The sequence below is a fragment of the Armigeres subalbatus genome, chromosome 2 (assembly GCF_024139115.2).
Source record: "Armigeres subalbatus isolate Guangzhou_Male chromosome 2, GZ_Asu_2, whole genome shotgun sequence".
In the NCBI taxonomy this organism is placed as follows: Eukaryota; Metazoa; Arthropoda; class Insecta; order Diptera; family Culicidae; genus Armigeres; species Armigeres subalbatus.
In genome coordinates this window covers 22,332,568-22,353,365 of record NC_085140.1, presented here as the reverse complement: position 1 = coordinate 22,353,365, position 20,798 = coordinate 22,332,568, and the positions used below count along the sequence as shown (strand labels likewise).

General features: G+C 41.2%; 2 protein-coding genes across 3 annotated transcripts in view; one reads left to right on the top strand and one right to left on the bottom strand.

Annotated features, from left to right (window-relative positions):
* Window positions 1-12,108, top strand: part of LOC134218178 (ubiquitin carboxyl-terminal hydrolase 31) — a 58,432-nt gene extending 46,324 nt beyond the window's left edge. For both annotated transcript variants that reach the window (XM_062697078.1, XM_062697077.1), the window contains exons 5-6: window positions 8,195-10,525; window positions 11,005-12,108. In XM_062697078.1, the coding sequence (XP_062553062.1) occupies window positions 8,195-10,525; window positions 11,005-11,055 (2,382 nt within the window). In that variant the 3' untranslated portion in view covers window positions 11,056-12,108. The remainder of the gene's footprint in view (window positions 1-8,194; window positions 10,526-11,004) is intronic.
* Window positions 12,109-15,702: 3,594 nt separating this feature from the next.
* LOC134214612 (uncharacterized protein K02A2.6-like) lies at window positions 15,703-16,457 on the bottom strand. The gene has a single exon (XM_062693943.1). It carries the CDS (start codon window positions 16,432-16,434, stop codon window positions 15,703-15,705), a length of 732 nt encoding a protein of 243 aa, XP_062549927.1. The 5' UTR covers window positions 16,435-16,457.
* Between the last annotated feature and the right edge of the window lie 4,341 nt (window positions 16,458-20,798).

The following is a 20,798-nucleotide window of genomic DNA, read 5'->3' as shown; positions in this document are numbered from 1 at the left end:
ATGGTTTATTATCTCATGTTTTACTTATTTAGAGCAATGATTTGAATGGCCGGTCATGTAGAATTGTGAATTAAAAATGTTACGAAAATTATTTAAACTCTTAGTGGAATGTATTTACTTGTCATAAGACGAGTTTGTACAATTCCATTTAATTCCACTACTTTACTGGACCATTGACAGATACGAGACACTGAAGACGGCCTTACTGTTGAGGTCGAAATACGTATCTGTCAAAGGAACAATAAAGTAGTGGAATCAAATGGAATTGTAAAAACTCGTCTTATGACAAGGAAATTAAAAATTATTAAGGTACAATGGGGCAAGTGGGTAAAGGAAATCGAATACTTCATGTTATCAAGTCATCAAGTCATAAAAGTTGTATAGAATATTGAAATTGATCATATTTATGACTTAACGAATCACCTATCCAATCTTTATATGCCTGCGAACAAGATCTTTGAAAAATACTTTTATCACAGACAAACGGACATAACACTCGTCAAATTTTCATCGTTCACTGATTTACTGGTAAATTCAAATAATCATTAGTAGGCCAGTCGGTTACTAATGGCCTGCGCATCGGATTTGTTCGAGTTTGACATTTGCTCACTACCGCCATCTAGTTCGTGATTTGCCCAACTAACTGAAATCAACAGATGTCGTTAGTGTTTAAATGACGATGAATTTGATGAGTGAATGTTCGACGTGTTATGTCTGTTTGTCTGTGCTTTTATGATACAAACTATTTGGAAAACAAAAAAATCGGTTTCAATTTTTCACTTGCCCCACATGTGGGGTAAGTGAAAAAATGATTTAAAAAAAAAGATTTTTCATTATAAGAACACATTTTCTGTTCATATATTTCATATAAATGATAATTATACTGAATAGAGCATACATAACTATGATCTGTTGTGACGCTTTTGGACACTTCATGGAAGTCAAAGGGCACTAGAGTGCCTCCTTAAATGATTTTTATGTTTTTATGTTTTTTTTACTTGAATTTTTTGAGATCTAATATCTCATCTCCTTTTGTGTTTAACACTACTTTCTATTTCAGGTTTATAGTAAGATAATGAACCTTGGCGATAATGCAGAGAAATTATCTTTGAAATATTAATCAAACCTGGAATCATTTATTTAGTACTAGCTTTATGTACCCGGCCTTGCTCGGAATTGCCAGTTTGATTCGCAGTTTTTTTTCACAATCGGAAAATGAATAAACCAATTGGTCAACAGGATAATTGCGTTTTCTTATCGATACTTCATCATTTGATCAGAAGAAGGCAGATTTCATTTGAAAACATTGACTGGTTTTGAAGAAGGGAGCAAACCCATAATCGCCATATTCCGGGCAAACGTTTATTTCTAAAGAAGGAAAAACATCCACCGATGCCTGATTCCGGGCCAACGTGTATTTTAAAGAAGGGATCACATTCACCATCCAGAAGGAAACACATTAAGCATTGCTTGTCACTGGGCAACCATAATTTCGATAAATGGTTAAATTGATCGATAACTAAACAATACAATAATGTGTTCAGAAGTTAGGCTGGAGCATACACACAAACATACAAACATTGAGTTTTATATATCTCGGGTACTTATTCAAAAGTGACGTATGTGATTTTGTAAACAAAGATGCATACGTCGATTTGTCAAATATGATGGCACTCCTACGCAAACCAACACAACGAACATGTAGCCGAAACCTCCCCTACCTGTATGTGGCGATGGTTTGCGTGGGAGTGCTATCAGATTGCAGAAATCAACGTTTAAATTTTTGTTTACAAAATCACATACGTCACATACGTTGAATAAGTATCCGAGATATATAGATAGCTAATAGCTATATGTATTCGGCTTTGCTAGGGACTGAAAAGTAAATTATTCAATTAAAATGTCCAATGCTGTAGCACAAAACCCACAGAGGTAGATCTACCGCTCATAGAATTGTTCCTTTGTATCAATCTATTTTTATATATTTGTTTGGCCCTTCTACCTTTTCAATAAACATCTTCCAAAAATAGAGAATAAGTGTACCAAATCTGGTTGTAATTTATCCTGGGAGTTACACTGCATTGCTCATTTTTTAAAGACAACCCTTCCCCCATAACTTCCCTTTTTCCCCAATGACCCTCCCACCTCCTTTGTTATCTTCTCCTTGGGATAGAAAATGTGTACACCAATTTTGGTTGAAATCGGTCCTGGGAGTTAGGTGTTACACTGAATTGCTCTTTTTCTAAATACAACCCTTCCCCCTTACCATCCCTTTTTCCCAATGATCATACCACCCTTTGTTATTTTCTCCTTAGGATAGAGAATGTGTGTACCAAATTTGGATGAAATCGGTCCAGGGGTTCAAAAGATACACTGAATTGCTTGTTTTCTGAACAATACCCTCCCCCAGCCCCTCCCTCTTTACCAAATTACACTTCCATATGATCGACTACTCTTAGTGAATATGTGTACAAAATTTGGTTGATATGGGTACTGGGGTTGGGAGTTACACTGAATTGCTCGTTTTATAAAGACAACCCTCCCCCCATACCCTCCCTTTTTTTACAATGACCGCCCCACCCGCTTTGTTATCTTTTGTTTAGGGTAGAGAATGTTTGTATCAAATTTGGTTGAAATCGGTGCAGGGGTTCAGAATTTACTCTGAATTACCCGTTTTCTGAACCATACCCTCCCTCCAGACCCCTCCCCCCTTTCAAAGATTACACTCTCATATGGTTGTCTCCTTATATTGAATATGTGTACAAAATTTGATTGAAATCGGCCCTAGGAGATGCAAGTTACACATAATTGTTCGTTTTCTAAACAAAACCCCTCCCCCTTTTCTAAATGACCCTCCCACCCCCTTTGTCAACTTCCCCTGAGGATAGAGAACGTGTGTACCAAATTTGGTTGAATTCGGCCAAGTGGTTCAGAAGTAGTTAGCGAACATACATACATAGATTGATTTTTATATATATAGATTTAGATTTATTTATTCAGACTAAGGCCGAAGTGGCCTGTGCGGTATGTAAGAGTCTTCTCCATTCGGCTCGGTCCATGGCAGCACGTCGCCAGCCACGCAGTCTACGGAGGGTCCGCAAGTCATCTTCCACCTGATCGATCCACCTTGCCCGCTGCGCACCTCGCCTTCTTGTGCCCGTCGGATCGTTGTCGAGAACCATTTTCACCGGGTTATTGTCCGACATTCTGGCTACGTGCCCGGCCCACCGCAGTCGTCCGATTTTCGCGGTGTGAACGATGGATGGTTCTCCCAACAGCTGATGCAACTCGTGGTTAATTCGCCTCCTCCATGTACCGTCCGCCATCTGCACCCCACCATAGATGGTACGCAGCACTTTCCTTTCGAAAACTCCGAGTGCGCGTTGGTCCTCCACGAGCATCGTCCAGGTCTCGTGTCCGTAGAGGACTACCGGTCTAATGAGCGTTTTGTAGATGGTCAGTTTGGTACGGCGGCGAACTCTATTCGATCGAAGCGTCTTGCGGAGTCCAAAGTATGCACGATTTCCAGCCACTATACGCCTCCGAATTTCTCTGCTGGTATCATTTTCGGCAGTCACCAGTGAGCCCAAGTACACAAATTCTTCTACCACCTCGATTTCATCACCACCGATGCCAACTCGCGGTGGGTGGCTCACATTGTCTTCTCTTGAACCTCTTCCTATCATGTACTTCGTCTTCGACGTGTTGATGACTAGTCCAATCCGCTTGGCTTCCCTCTTCAGTCTGATGTAGGCTTCCTCCATCTTCTCAAAGTTACGTGCCATAATATCTATGTCGTCGGCGAAGCCAAATAGCTGGACGGACTTATTGAAAATTGTGCCACTCGTGTTAATCCCTGCTCTTCGTATTACCCCTTCCAAAGCGATGTTGAATAGCAGACACGAAAGACCATCACCTTGCCGTAACCCTCTGCGGGTTTCGAAGGGACTCGAGAATGCCCCTGAAACTCGAACTACGCACATCACCCGATCCATCGTCGCTTTGATCAACCGTGTCAGTTTATCCGGCAATCCGTTTTCGTGCATTAGCTGCCATAGCTGGTCCCGATCGATTGTATCATATGCGGCTTTGAAGTCGATGAATAGATGATGTGTGGGCACGTTGTATTCGCGGCACTTCTGCAGTACTTGGCGAATGGCAAACACCTGGTCCGTGGTGGAGCGTTCGCCCATAAAACCCGCCTGGTACTGCCCCACGAACTCCCTTGCAATTGGTGCTAGTCGACGGCATAAAATTTGGGAGAGTACCTTGTAGGCGGCGTTCAGCAATGTGATTGCGCGGTAGTTGCTACAATCCAGCTTATCGCCCTTTTGTAGATGGGACACGACACCTTCCATCCACTCCTGCGGCAAAACTTCCTCCTCCCAAATCTTGGTAATGACCCAGTGCAGCGCTCTAGCCAGTGCCTCACCACCGTGTTTAAATAGCTCTCCTGGTAGTTGGTCAACCCCAGGGGCTTTGTTGTTCTTCAGCCGACCAATCTCCTCCTGGATTTCCTGGAGATCCGGGGCCGGTAGAATTATGTCCTGCGCGCGTTCCCCAAGGTCCATCACCATACCGCCATCTTCGTCTGCCACATCGCCATTCAGGTGCTCTTCGTAGTGCTGCCGCCACCTTTGGATCACCTCACGCTCGTTCGTAAGAAGGTTCCCGTTTATGTCCTTACACATATCGGGCTGTGGCACGTGGCCCTTACGTGAACGGTTCAACTTCTCATAGAACTTTCGTGTGTTATTAGTGCGGTACAGTTGCTCCGTCTCTTCACGGTCTCGATCTTCCTGCTGACGCTTTTTCCTCCGGAAAATCGAGTTTTGTTTGTTCCGCGCCTGTTTATATCGTGCCTCATTCGCTCTCGTGCGGTGTTGCAGCAATCTCGCCCATGCTGCATTCTTCTCTTCTACTAACTGCTCACATTCGCCGTCATACCAGTCGTTTCTCCGATCCGGGGGCACCGTGCCAAGTGCAGCGGTTGCGGTGCTACCAATGGCGGATCGAATATCTCTCCAGCCATCTTCAAGAGACGCTGCGCCTAGCTGCTCTTCCGTTGGGAGTGCCACTTCCAGCTGCTGCGCGTATTCTTGGGCTAGTCTACCGTCTTGTAGCCGCCCAATATTAAGCCGCGGCGTCCGACTTCGACGCGTGTTGTACACCGTCGAGAGTTTTGAGCGCAGGCAAACTGCAACGAGGTAGTGGTCGGATTCAATATTCGCACTGCGGTAAGTGCGGACGTTCGTGATGTCGGAGAAGAATTTACCGTCGATTAGAACGTGGTCGATTTGGTTTTCCGTTTCTTGGTTAGGTGATCTCCATGTGGCCTTGTGGATATTTTTGCGGGGAAAGAAGGTGCTTCGGACTACCATTCCGCGGGAGGCTGCGAAGTTTATGCATCGTTGGCCGTTGTCATTCGATACGGTGTGCAGACTATCCGGTCCGATGACCGGTCTATACATTTCCTCCCTTCCTACCTGCGCGTTCATGTCACCGATGACGATTTTGACGTCCCGCAGTGGGCATCCATCGTATGTCTGCTCCAGCTGTGCGTAGAACGCTAAACCTAAACCTAAACACTAAACCTGGAATCATATTGTGTTTCAAATAACACTCCACTTATGATTTTAGTAGAAGAGTCTACATTAACAAATAAATATTTTTTTTAAATTTCAACTAAATAAATCATAATTGTTGATATATTTGCAATAGTAGTGATTCTTGTATTTAAGTTATATAAATAACATTTTTTTCACGAATTATTCCTTCCCCTCGGATATGTTACCTTGCCGCGGTGGGTCGGCTTACGCCATTAGCACTGATATGGCAACCAAAGACATATCCTGTCGTGGTGGTATCACATGTTGACTATTTTTGTTTGGTGCCGCGTCACATATCTGGTATTGACGCTCTAATTTAACGCATAAGCATGTGATCTAACGTTCATCGTGTCTTGGAGCCTTGAATGGTAGTGCAGTCAGGCCCTTTTCATCAGTGATAATGATGTGAGTTCTCTTCTTTTCGGCAATACTTTTCTGATGCGTTCCCTGTGACGATGAGTCGTAGCCACGCTTATATTTAGCTAGCTAGGTATTTATTAAAAACAAAATATTCAAGACATTCGTAGGGAATTGACTGCTGGATTCACTGAGGAGAAGTTTTTCAAAACTAGGAACGTGGTGCCAGTTTTATTTTGTTATGCCTCACTTCGAAAAGCAATAATAAAAAATACCACACATTATAATGATGGTATATGAACAATCTTATGACGGCTTCATTCACGATAATTTTTACTAATAGTAGGGAATAGGCGTGATGAAGCTTTACTTTGCCACCGAAAAGTGAATCCTATAGCTGACTCATAACTGATCATTAGTACATGATAGATAATGACAGTTAGTTTGGAAACGATCAAGCTACTTATTAGAACATAAAAATAGTAATACCTTGACAAAGGAATAACAATAAAAAGACTAAATGCACGAACAGTTTCCACTTTTTACAAGACATAACTTACATTGCGTTTGATAGTATTGACACAGGATGAACCAATAATTTAGGCAAACAAAGTAATTCAAGAAACGCATACTTCATACCTTCTGACCATACAGACAAAAATGACATCGTACAGATCAATATATATGATTCGGCAATTGATTCTCCAAAATAAACGAAAGATTAAAAAAAAATGTATGTGATTAGGAATGAGATAATGGGAGAGAGTATCTATTAGAGTTGTAAATATAATGTCTTTTGAGCCAGTTCAACAGTGTCTTAATGGACGACATGATCCTTGTACGGCTGGAAAACTGCTTCAAAAGTTATTAACTTGTCATTTTTATAAATTGAACACTTTCTTATATTTGATAAAAAAAACTTCCGACTCAGTTTCTACAATAAAGCATTGGGCAACGTGTTCCATGTGAGTCGAAAAAACTGCTTCGGTCGATTTTGAGCGCGTACAATGACAATAGACATCAAATCTAAATAGCATAAAACTGACAAAATAGTTTGATTCTGACAAGAAAATGACAAAAATGACTTTAAACTATAACGATGTTAGTTAGCATGAGACCTGTCTGACTATTTATGAACGTAATTCCCTCTGATTCAGTTGCAACAGCGTCTTCTTGGACGACATGTTCCGTGTACGGCTGGCAAACTGCTTCGAAAGGAATTATGCAACGGTATCATCAAAGGCCTGGTGCAGAGGTTTCTACTCTATTCAGAGTCCCGCCAGTAAACCTTCATAAAAAAAAAAAAAAAAAAAAAAAAACGTTTTTTTACGAATTATTTATTAAACATGGATTATTTAAAACACTGACACGCTTGGCCCTTTGGGTTCCTGATTTAGTATTACCACGTATCACTGTAATAACCAAAAGCCTTCGAATGAGTTCGAATTGGTATTATTTGTTTATATACGCTTAGTAGAACTTATTTGTGTTTGGAAAAAATAGAGAAATGCATTCAGTTTCGGAAAATTTTCACTTGCCCCACCCATGGTAAAAAACAGGCAAAGCAATAAAACTTTTTTTTTCAAAATTTTTGATGTTCATATTAATATTTTTGTGGCTGGAATTCAGAACTACAAAGAAAACCAACTTATAAATGCAGTAAATGAATGTGTTATGGAAACCAACATAAAAAAATATTTGTATTTATTGACACGCAAAACAACTTGTGCAAAAGATAAACTTGAAAGGTTAATACACTTTTACTCTCGCATGTTGAAATGGTTCATTATTTCATGTTTCACTTATTCAACGCATTGATTTGAATGGCCTTGTATGATTGTGACGTGAAATTGAATAATTCTGTGCTTCATCAGTGAAATACTTGGGTTTTTTTCACTTACCCCATTTACCCACTTACCCCACTGTACCTTAATCCGAAGCACTGTCGCTGAGTTTTTTTTTCACATAGCCCACTGTACCTTAGATCTTTAATGAGTTTTTGAAATTCGGTTTCGGTCTTTAGTATATCAAAGTATCTTTGGCAGTCACTAGAAGTATCCATCAATGGATTCAAGAATTAGAATGGATTGCTGACAAATCTAGTCATGATTTATGATGGAAAATTTACTTGTTGGGACTTATTTATCTTCACTAAACAGTTCTATTTTGTATATCTGTTTTAATGTAAGAGGTTAGAATGAAAACTAATTCTTTTTCCTTAATTTCAGAACAACTACGGCCGTTCGGATGAAGTGATCGCCGCCGAAACGCTAGCCAACCACATCCGCTGCAATAGTTCGTTCGTGCAGGCCGTCTTTCAAGCCCAGTTCCGGTCCTCGCTGACCTGTCCCCGGTGCCATAAGCAGAGCAATACCTTCGACCCGTTCCACTGCATTTCGGTTCAGTTGCCCCAGCTAACGTTGCAGCCGGTGTTCGTGCGGGTGATCTACGCCTCGCAGCAACCGAAACAGGTCCAGCTGGGATTGGGAGTGCCCCACGGGTCACCAGTGATGGTGCTAAGAGAGCAACTGCACGCCGACACCGGTATTGCCGTCGATCGGATGATACTGGCCGAGGTGTGCGAGGCGGGCTTCAATCGGGTGTACTGTGATTCACATCTGGTATCGTCCATCGGGGACGATGGCTCGGTGTACTGCATCGAAAGTCCGCCGGTCGCGGAGGGTATGACCCAAATTGTGCTGTGCATTACTAATGGACGACGGGACGTCGGAAGCGGCGAAATTCGGCGGTTTGGAACACCGTTTTGTATAGTTGTCAATAGAGACGTGTCGTATGTAGAACTGCAGAAGCTGCTGTTAAAGGAGATGGCGAGTATTCTCAAATCGGAAGTATTTGCATTCAGTACACCCATGCAGGAGATGTTTAAGATGCGATTACAGGATCCGTCATGTGATGCGGATACTTATTTGGAGTCCCATGTAGAGCATCCGTTATTTACCGAGATGATCGATTTGGCCTTGTCGGTGTTACCAACAGATGCTGGTCCGGCACACGTAAAGCTATTAATTGAATGGACTAATCCTGAACGATTCTTTAGCGATATGACAGATCCTTTCGTGGAACACGAAAGTGTTAGTCAGATGAAGGAGAAGATTCCAGGAAGTTCGGCACTCACTTTGGAACAGTGTTTAGAGCATTATACCAAAGCAGAAACGCTCAGTGCCGAAGATGCTTGGAGGTGCCCTCACTGTCAGAAATATCTCCCGGTTGTGAAAACTTTAGGGCTGTGGTCGCTTCCGGATATTATGGTTATTCATTTCAAAAGATTCCGACAGCAACAGTCACGCGGACCGCAGGCGGCCAAGCTGACCACGTTGGTAAAGTTTCCACTGACCGGTTTTGATATGTCACCCCATTTGGCTAGGGATCCCAATGCAGAACCATCCTCCGCCACTAACGGAAATGATGACAACTGGAGTCCTTGGCGGAAAACTACTAACCGTTACATGAAACATTCCTCAAACCACTACAATCAACATCATCAGCAAATGGATAATCAATATGATCTTTATGCGGTCTGCTACCATCAGGGCGACACTTTGGAAACTGGTCACTACACGGCTGCATGTAAAAATCCCTATGATCATCAGTGGTACAAGTTTGATGATCAACGTGTGGCGCAAGTTTCCAATGAACGCATCCAGGAAGAGATTGTCAACAATGAGGCTTATATACTTTTCTACCAAAGACGTAAAATTGATGGTTCGGAATGTTCTGGGACCAGCTCCAGCTCTGGCAATGATCATTGGGTTTCAAAGATCACTGCAGCCCCGTTAGGCATCACAAACGAATCCAAACCTAAGGTAGACATTACAAAATCAGCTCCTCCTCCTGCTACTGTCACGACGACTGTACCATCTATTATTGCTGTTCCGGAAGTCCCGGTGATTCCGAAGAAAGCCGAAATTGAAGAAACTACCATACATTCCGAGAGTGATAGTGAAGTAAGCGACAACAAGCTGTCTAAAGAAGCTAGCGTTGAATTTGAAAAAGTCCAAACAACCGTAGTTCAAGCAGAAGTGGAAACACAGAATTTAAGCAATGACGAAACAATTGTTTTACCGGAAAAATCCCCCTCAATCACAGAGGATCTTGTGAAATCGCTCGACGAGGAAGACATATTCGAAGAAGATTCCTCAAAAGATGGTTCCATTAAAACTCTAACCGATGAGCCTTCGTCGCCCGAATTGAGGAAATCCACGGAACCGACGACCTCGGAACAGTCGGACGAAACGAGCGATAGCACAACGACCAAGTCGCCCGATTCGAGCAGTCGATTCTCGTTGCCGACGTCGCGCTCGCATTTTCCGGAGTTTCTCTGGAGCCATCACCACCACCACCATCGGCCGTCGTCGTTCACCGCGTATAAATCCGGCTATGAACCGGATGCTGTATCGATGATACGGGGGGCAAACACGTGCAGCAAGGACACGTTGCTGTTTATCGATCAACAGTCGCATGCGACCGGACTGGATCGGGTCATGATGGACGACGAGGACGACTCGGATGACATGATGAGTAGCAGCCGAGCATTGTGGGTAAGTTAAGTTTTTGGATAACTGTGGAATCGGGTTAGAGGATTTTTAATCATATAGGAAAAACAGTGGCTTCGGCTGGATTGTTTCTAATATGTTCAGCCGAATAATCTGCTGTGTGAAATTTTTTTATTATTTTTTTTACATCATAAAATAAAGTCGTGTGATTTGAAATGCAAACTAATATCCAAACAACTTTACCCATAGAGACAGATATCAAGAATTATAATAAAAGATGGCCAGCAACTCCCAATAAATGAAACAGCGTAGAAACAGAACATTTTTATTTAGACATAGTGAGTGAGAAGGTTGGCAAATTTTTTTTTGCCGTGATGTCAAGCTAGAATGCCGGGAGGAGACAAAACAAGAAGACTCGTTCTCCCGAATAGATAAAACATGTGTATATTACCTGAGCAACCAGAACTGTACGAGATAATTTATTTCTTATACGAGAAAATATATTGTCTTTCCTTCTATTGCAGATATCTCCGGTAACGCCGCATAAGCTGATAACGGTCTCACCGAAGAACTAACGAAGTTTTTGAAAGTACATCCCGAGTCGTAGTAACGCGAATGAGATTTCAAAAATCTACCACCAACCTCCCATCCACCAAATATAGCGATCAAGGCGGTGCAGTCCTAGTATCAAAGACATAAAAAACGTACAGATAATAGGAGCCTTTGTATTCGCAGCGTGTGAACGTACCTTACCTACGCTCATCGCGAGTAACGCAGCTCTATTTATATATGATCATGTTGAAAGTTTTAAATCGTTTTTATGTTATAATTTTTGTTTGCCTGTAATAGTTGGGAAAAAAGTCACTCATTTATTATTATTTATTGAACAGCGGTGGGAACGAGGGTCCGTAGAATGTAACGTCTATTGTTTATTAGGTAGTGCGGGGGCGTTCTTACGCAGGACGCAACCGTGTTCGGGTGAGTATTTATTTGCGCTAGGAACTAGTAGACTAAGATAGAAAAACGAAAAGGAACTTTACTGTATAGAACCCATTCCTCTTTAACCAAACAAGATTTTCAACCCTAATATACAATCCTATTTCGAGTTAGACACATTCTTCAAGACTTTCAAAATTAAGGAGAGGAAACCACGTTTGACTAAACCAAAACTATTCGGTCACCTCTTCATAGTTCAGACCATAAGACAGAAGATGAGCAATTATCTAGAGAATGTAAATTTACAATTTGAGCATAGATATATTTATATTTTTTTTTTTCGAGAAACATTTCACACTTGCATCATTACCATTCGGGGTCCCAGCAGAGATAAGGCAAATGTTTCGGCAAGGTCACAGACCAGCCTTCCCCGCCCAAAATCTGTAGGCTAGCATGGCAATCGAGTTTTAGGCAGAGTTCAGTACTATCGAATGATAAAAAAAAATAGTGACAGAGATCAACAAAATTCAAGAGAGATTTTCGCATAGATATTCGAGCCCGTTGAATCGGCATAAATAGTGCTGCTGATATACGGAAACCGGAACAACATTAAGCATACAGAAACAAGTACAATTTAATGTTAGTTATTTGATTGTAAAAAGAGGAGTAAAATTATAAATTATTAGAATAGATTTCTTTTGCCTACGTTTCTTAAATTTCCGAAATATCCCTTAGATCTAAGTTTTACTGAAGCACGAAGCATGATATCGTTGATTTTACACATATATACAAAAATTCCTTCATTTCGGTATGATTGCCATTTTGACGTTGGACAACATCTTACCCGAAGATACTGGGTGTAAAATCAGTAGGGGAAGGAGGGGAAATATGCCCTAGCTCAGCAAAGGCTGCATTAATGTCTTATCTGAAACGATTTTCATGATTATTTTTACCTCATGCAACAGTTACACAATAAAGCTAGCTGATCCCACATTAAAATTGTAGAAAGTCACAGCCATATTGATAATATTCACATTTAAAAAAGTGGTAATATTTCGTTGCCAGAAAACTTATGAGGCAAAACGCCTTCTATCTGGCACTTCTCAGACAACAACGCGAATTAGGAAATGTGGAAAATTCCTTTTTTTAGTTTGATACTTTTTCGTCTAACGTAAGGAAAATGACGGCTTCGACAGGTTTTGTTCTATTATTGTCAGGGGGTTTTCTATTACTAATTATGCTCAAATTTGGCCTAAACATTCTTTGCATATCAAGGAATATTGGGGCCAAATTTCTGACAATATTAGAAATAAACCAAAGCCAAAGGTAAATATGAGGGAATACCCAAGAGTCGTTTTGCATTGAGGGGGCATTTCCCTATCTTAAACTTAATGACCACCACGAATTATGTAAAATTTTGAACATTAATAGCTTCAATCCCATTGAAGCTATTGATAATAAACGATAAACCAAAAAATATCAAGCAAACTATCCTGTTCGTGTACCCGCAACACGGACATCAGATGAATGTAAGTTCTTCTTCTTCTTAAATGGCTCTACATTCCAACTGGAACTTGGCCAGCTTTTCAACTTAGTATTCTATTAGCATTTCCTCAGTTATTAATTGAAAGCTTTTCTATGCCCGCCATTGCATGAGTATGTATCTTGTGTGGCAAGTACAAAGGATACACTATGCCCAGGGTGTCGAGAAAGTTTCCAACCCGAAAACATCCTAGACCGGACCGAGAATCGAACTCGCCATCTCCGGATTGGCAATCCTACGCCTTTGCTCGCAAGGCTACTGGAGACCCCATTAATGTAAGTTACAGGCCTTATAGGAAGATCCATAAAATACGCCACATCAAAATTGGCTCGAAAGTTGGGCCTGTAACCAGTAGTGCCTGTACACAAACCTGCTTTACCTTGTCCACCTGAAGCACGTCTTCACTACCAGCACATACCTGAAGCTGATCGGCAATATAAATTATACAAAGTCGTTGACTGGGAGCGATATCGGTCAGTCCACCGCAATGCCAGTGCTTCATATTTGGGCACGGCACCCGAAACTGTCGTATGAAGCCGCACTGCAGGAAGTGTGGCAACCCTCAATGGATCAGTGCGACAAGATGAGGGTGACCGAACCTAACTACGGCGCCATACATCGGGCTACTGCAAAGGGCTATCCGAAGTAGAGCCTGGAAATCATGACGAAGGCTTCCACTATGACTGTTCCGAAGAAAACACATGTTCCTGCACTCAACGAGGTGAACTATCTAACCAACCCGGCTCTACGTCGAGCGATTTCAAACCACTTAGCGTAACAACCGCACAAGCCGCTGGCAGCGGCAGCTGCGTCGGTTCAAGCTCCAAGCTGCTGGATTTCGTTAATATTAGGACTACATTACGCTCTACACCCCGGAACAACTGGTTCCGATTCCCTCGCATGTTGCCACTCGGCTGCGCAGTGGCCTGAATGCAAAGCCTTAAGTTTGTGGCAACAGTCGCGGAAATCAAATGGCACCATCTGGAGGAACGACATGGAGGAAGGCCACACGATCCTATGAGCCCGGAGTCCTCCACTTGGCTCGATCCGGAGTCCATGCAGCAATAGACCTGTACATAACCAACATGAATAGCCACATCGCGCAGCCGGTCGTCTACCAGGAGTTCAGTGTCATCCGGCAACACCGAAGGAAATCGACGAGCAGCTACACGCCATCCAAAAAACGTTGTGCCAGGTACACCCTAATCATTGATACATTCACCAAAAATTTGATCCGTTTACGAAATGTCACGCAGGCAGTACCATCGTACTGGGCTGCCTGTGCTAATGGGGCGAACACAATGCTCTGACCATTTGCGATGAAATTGAAGTCTGCAATAACGCAGCAATCGTATGACAAAATTATCAATGGCGGAATAGTGGTTTCTTCTATAAGATTTGCGCTTTCCCAGACTATTCTGGAAATTTACCCTCCCTAAGCCGTTCTGGAAATCAACCAAGATTATAAAATTCCTATTTGACCTTATCAAACAACAATGGATTTACTAAGAACTCCTGCAAAAAGGCCGCTGAAATAGGTCGCCACTTGGTCAGCTCACTCAATCTCCACACGAACCAGCCATTAACAAGCATGCAAGCAACATCCATTTGACTCCTTTCGCTGACCTTTAATCAGTGTCGCTCGCTCAGCTAATTCCCATCGTTCATCCAGGGACACCAACCGACCCGAGTTGCCTGGATGCTCTGACAGAGTACCTCATCAGCTGGAAGGTCTGTACTAACTCGGCGAAGATTCAGGCCATCATCTTTCCCCACTCGAGATCCCCCAAACATGTTCCGCCTGAGAAAATCATCTTCAATTGTTGGACAGTGTAATAGGCCAATGATGCTGATTTCAGACAACGGATTGACAAAAAATTGACGAAATGCAATGTCTTGCTCAAACTGTTATCTCCGCTGATCAACCGTTGGGCGTCATAATCCCTGAAAAAAAAAAGGCTCGCTATCTACAAGCAAATCATCCTCCCTGTGAACGAATACGGCAGCCTGGTCTGTGAGAACTGCACCCAAACCCACCATCTAAAACTACAACTTGGTCAAAACAAAATGTTATATATGGGACAGTCAGAGATCTGGACAAATAACGTCTTGATTGGACTGAGGTGAAAACAAGAATGCTTTTTATTTTTAGTGTCAAAGTAACATAGATTGCTATGATGTTCTAGGTCTTAAGTTTGGCCTGCTAACATCTCCCCCTTAGAAAAGATTGTAATCCTTAAAAAATGCTGGAAACCTTCGTGTTCTTGATGTTGATTCCCTTACAATGGAAACTGGAGTTGGTGTGTCTGGAATGTTTAAATTAATTTGGGCAGTTTCTCTTGGTCCATCCGGAGTATTCGGGGGAACATCAGAGGCTTCTAATGCATCCACATTTCCAAGTCCAGTTGATTGGTTGACTCGTACTTCGGGAGCTGTCAATAATTGTTCCGTTGGATATACACTGAGTCCAGAAAGCAGCGGTTCATTTTCTAGATTCTGTTGACTGATTTCGACTTCTTTTTCAAACACTCCGAATTCATTCAAAAGCGTTAATATTGGTAACTATTCTTCCTCCGCCATACTTGTGTTGCTAACATGTCTGTGCCTTAGTTGGTTTGTATGCGATCTGATTAGTCCTCTTCTTCTCACGTCGTCAGAAACACGTTGTACGTCACACTTCCTTTTTTTTCGATTATTTTTCCAGCAGCCCAGTATCGTTCATATATACGCTATGAATTTCTGCCTATACTTCATCACCGGCAGCAAACATCCTTTCTTTGGCTCTATGAGATCTATTAAATTGGTAATTTTGCTGGTGATTAACCTGTAACGACTTGGGTTGTTGTTTTTTTAGATGGTCCAAATTCATTTTGATTTTTCTTCCAAGCATCGCTTCGGCAGGTGATTTTGAATCTTCAATATATTTGTTTGGAGTGTATCTGTACGTGAACAGAAACGTTTGAAGTGCCTCTTCAATTGCATCACATTCCATTTTTGTTAACGCCCTTTTCAATGTATCGACGAACCGCTCGGCTTGTCCGTTCGACTGAGGATGAAATGGTGGAATTTTAATATGTTCTATTCCATTCTTTTCACAAAACTTTGCGAAGGAATTTGAATCAAACTGTGTCCCGTTGTCAGTCACGATAACATCTGGTAATCCAAACCTTGCTATGGTTTCTAAAAGCTTGTTTATAGTGACGGATGATGTCATGGAGTTCGTGCAATATATTTCTGGCCACTTGGTGAGAGCGTCGACGATAACCAGAAAAAAATTGCCCTTGTATGGCCCGGCATAGTCCACATGGATACGAGACCATGGCTGTGTAGGAATTGGCCAAGATGAAAGTGTTGTCTTTGTGGGAGACTTGGCTACTGCTGCACAACGGGAGCATCGTCGAACGTAATCTTCAATGTCCGCATCGATGTTTGGCCAAAATACGTAGCTGCGTGCTATAGCTTTCATTCGCTCCATCCCAGGATGTCCAGCATGTAGCTGCTTTAGAACTGGTGTACGAAGAACATCTGGAATGACCACTCTATCCGATAACATGACACAAACCCCTGAACTGTATAACGATTCTTGTCGTGCACGATACGGTTTCACATCAGGTGCCATATTGGTTGTTGACCATCCAGTTCTGATTTGTTGAAGTACATTCAGAAGTGTTTTATCTTCCTTAGTAGCAGCTACAACCATTTCGTGTGTGATTGGAAGCGAAGAAAGTGATTCGGTTTGGATTATTCTAATGCTGGTCTCCATTCGAGTACTTGCGATAACATATTCCTCTTCAGGTTTAGCATGCTGATTTATGAGTCTTGATAGGAAGTCGGCGTATCCAAAGCTTTCCGTTGATTTGAATTCGATTTTGAAATTATACAACAACATAGTTAGCGCCCACCGTTGTAGCCGATTAGCGGTGTGAACCGGAATTCCTTTCTTCGATCCGAAAATGGAAACCAAAGGCTTATGATCTGTCTGCAATGTAAATGGACGTCCAAACAACATTCGATGAAATTTGGTAACGGCAAAAATTAGCGCCAATGCTTCTTTCTCGCCTTGACTGTATCCTTTCTCTGCTTGAGTCATGGTTCTGGAAACGTGACAAACCGCCTTAATTGTGCCGTCTGGAAAACGATGTAGCAGAACCGCTCCAACTCCACTCATGGAAGCATCAGCGGCAACAATAATCTCGAGCCTTGGGTCATAGTGTGTGAGTAACAGGTTTGACTGCAAAATCCGTTTGAATTGGTTGAAAGATTGTTGACAAGCCGGAGACCAGTACCACCTGACGTCTTTCTTCAGTAATGCATCCATCGGTTCAAGTAGTTTATGCATACCACGCACAAATTTGCTATAATAATTCAACGCACCCAAAAATGATCGTAAGGTAGTGACATCATGCGGTGCCGGCATCTCACTAATAGCTCGAACCTTCTCTGGATCTGGACGTATACCTTGAGAATCAACGATTAACCCCAGATACTTAATTTCACTCATGAAGAAATTGCTTTTCTCAATCTTGAGAGTAAAACCATATTCGCGAATACCCCAACTAACATTTTTGGTCGAATAAGCTAGTGTTACTAGCTCATGCATCATATAGAAGCTGTATTAAAGCAACAAACGCTTAATAAGTCATAAGTTACATAAAAATAGCTGAAAAATGTTCTAACAACTAATTAGAAGCCATTATACAGCATCGTTTTTTAATTGAATAAAAAAGCGCGAAAGCTGTTATGCAGCTTTTTAAAAACTATTATTAGGTTATCACGCTAAGCTATTTTCTAAATCGTTTTAACGTTGTGTAAACTTGCTTTAGAGCTACAGAGAGCAACTAATATTAACGTTTGTACAACGCTGAAATGATAGTGAGAGACTGTAAGCATTGAAAAAATTAGTTTTATTTAAAAAAATATGTATTCTACTTAGTATATTTACCAGTAGTTTGGTTCATTATTTCAGCTATTTTATTACTCCACTTGAATTTTACGATAAAAAACTCCAAAGAACGCGAGCGACAGAATGCAAAATTACTTTTTTAGTGCTGGTTATGCAGCCTGAGAGTAAGTGGTGCCAGTTTTCGATAAGTTTCCAATATATTCCAATATTTTCATTTTTTTTTCATTTTTCCGTTAAATCGTAAAACAATACCAATCCAAATCCAATACTTTTGCAAATATGAATTCATATTTTTCATGATTTTTTAATGATAAACAAATTGGTTTACTGTTCTTTTTCAATCCATTTATATTTGTGTGCTTTAGCTCTCTAATCTTTTTTCAATGATAAAATCCAGCTGCTTTTTGGCATCACTGATCTCGTTGCTATCAGAATGTGAAGTGTCCCGAATGTTTAAAGCTTATTCAGCTAAAGGTTACTAACATAAACATTTATACAGCATCGAAATCTGTTCGAAGCATCAATCGTTTAAGAATATCTTTTATTGTTGATTTAAATAACATCCATCGTGGCTCCGAGGGAAAAATCAACGTCACACCAGAAGTCTTCGCAGGAATCATTAGTTCAAATCCAGGTATGAGTGAATAAAATTGATCAAAGGTTTAAGTAAAGATATGGTACCTAATTCTAAATACTCAAAAATATTAAAAAATAATACCATTCCCGGACAGTAGGAGTGAATGGTTGAAAATTATTTTATATATTTTTTTAGCTTTGTAAGCTTAGCTATAAGCATTAAATAAATCCCTATAAAACCAATTTCTATTAATAGATTATATATGAGTTATGACATCCAACTGCATAAAAGCTGAGACAGCGTAATATAAGCAGTTTTCGAACCAGTGTTGAGTAGGTGATATTTTGTGGTGATATAAAGGCAACATAAGTTGTATTGCTACACTTATATTATTTCTGTCATTTGGTTGAAAATGTTTATGCTTAGGTAAAATCTATATGACAATTATTCAGCGAATCTTTGGAAAACGGCTGTAAGATATGTGAATATGGATTGTACAAGCGATGTTGGATTTAAACCTTTTATAGTTGCTGTATAGCAGTTTCAATATAAATGTAAACAAGTTGTTTAAGAGTACCAAATAAATGCTGGTTAAGTTCGCCAGATTTGTAGGTGTAATGTTTGTTTAGAAGCTTCAATGAATTGTACAGGCCCTTTATACAATTTCAAGTTGAATAAAAGTAGCTTTAAAAACGATTACATTCACCTCAAATGTTAGTTGCAAACGTACGTGCAAACAGACGCTCTAAATGAATCATGTGTTCTTCCACTGAATCACTTGCCACGATGATGTCATCTAAATAGCCACTTACTCCGTCCAAACCAGCGATCATGTTGTCTACAATTTCTTGAAAAGCACCTGGAGCTGTCTTGACACCAGGAGAAAGTCGTGTAAATTTAAAAAGTGTCTTGTGAGTATTGATTGTGAGCAGCTTTCGTGAATCTTGATCAATCTCGACCTGTAAATAGGCGTCTGATAGGTCTATTTGACTGAACACCTTCTTGTTGGCCAGCTTGGAAAAGATGTCTTGAGGTAGAGGTAACGGATGCTGATGTGGCTTCAATGCAGAATTTAATCCTGTTGAGTAGTCGGCACATATTCTGACACGTCCATTTGGTTTTGTCACAGCTACTATCGGAGCAGCCCACTCTGAATACGATACAGGTATGATAATTCCGAGTTTTTGAAGACGATCCAATTCTACTTCAATCTTGCTTGCAGATGCATAAGGAACTGGTCGTTTCAGACGGAATATGGGTTTGATACCAGGTTTGACTGTGAACGACACCTTTTTCTTTTTGCAAAGTCCAAGTTCATTAAAGAAACGCTGCACTATAATTCACGAATAAGTCCAACCTCTTCGCCACTAACATTAACTGCATCAATGGAGGGTTTTTGCTACAGGTGAACCTAGTTGAACGTAAACATCTTCAGGAATGATGGTGATGTCTGAAGCACAGTCGAGCTGAAGTTTAATTGGTACTCCGTTGATCTCCACTGTGACATACTTCCATCTATCCGATAGTTCTACTTGATTGACAGTGAACACCCCCTGTGCTTGAAACTTTTGCTTGAATCGTTTATCTTTCTGCTTTTTGATCGGCTTCTCAAAACAGGCGCAATAACCTTTCTTATGACCAATCTTCTTACACGTGTGGCATTCATGATTGACAAAGAAACAGTGCTTCGAGTAGTGCATTTCTCCAACATGGTGATCTCGGAACGTCATTAGGTTCATCGCTGGAAGTGAATCTTGATGGATTTGTACGAGTTATGGCACATACTGCTTGCTCCGTGCTGCTATGCTTCTCTACCATTGCTGTGTCGCGTTTTAGATTGATCAGTCGCTGGTATTCATCTGCTAACCTATGTACCGTCATATCATCATCAGGCTTATTGCTTTCAATTCTGGACAGGAGAGTGGTGCGAATGTCTGCATCCCGGTGTGATTTGAGGCCGCACACGTACATAAGGCATTTGAACTGATCTGGCGTCACTTCGTTAAGCTTGAATTCTTCACATTTTTGATTAACGATTCCTGCGTAAGTGTAAAAATCATCACTGGAGTTCTTTGACAGCTGTAGACACTGATATCTTGCGTTGAACACTGAAATCTGTCGTCCGAAAATGGTCTTCAGAATTGATACGGTTTGATCGAAATTTTGATCTTTGGGCTTCTTCGGAAGGATATAGCTAATGTACTTTTGATGTGCCACCGTACCAATGTTCCGAAGCAAAAGTCTAACTTTTGCGGCTTCATCCAGGTTTTTTGCATCTTCATGGAACAAGTCTTCATACCTTGAGAACCACGCTGCAAATGTTACGCCGTTCTCAGGATCGTACATGAACTCTGTGATT

Bases quoted from the DNA above. Each gene is read 5' to 3' on its own strand.
- LOC134214612 (XM_062693943.1), bottom strand. From the start codon at position 16,434: ATGGAGCGAATGAAAGCTATAGCACGCAGCTACGTATTTTGGCCAAAC.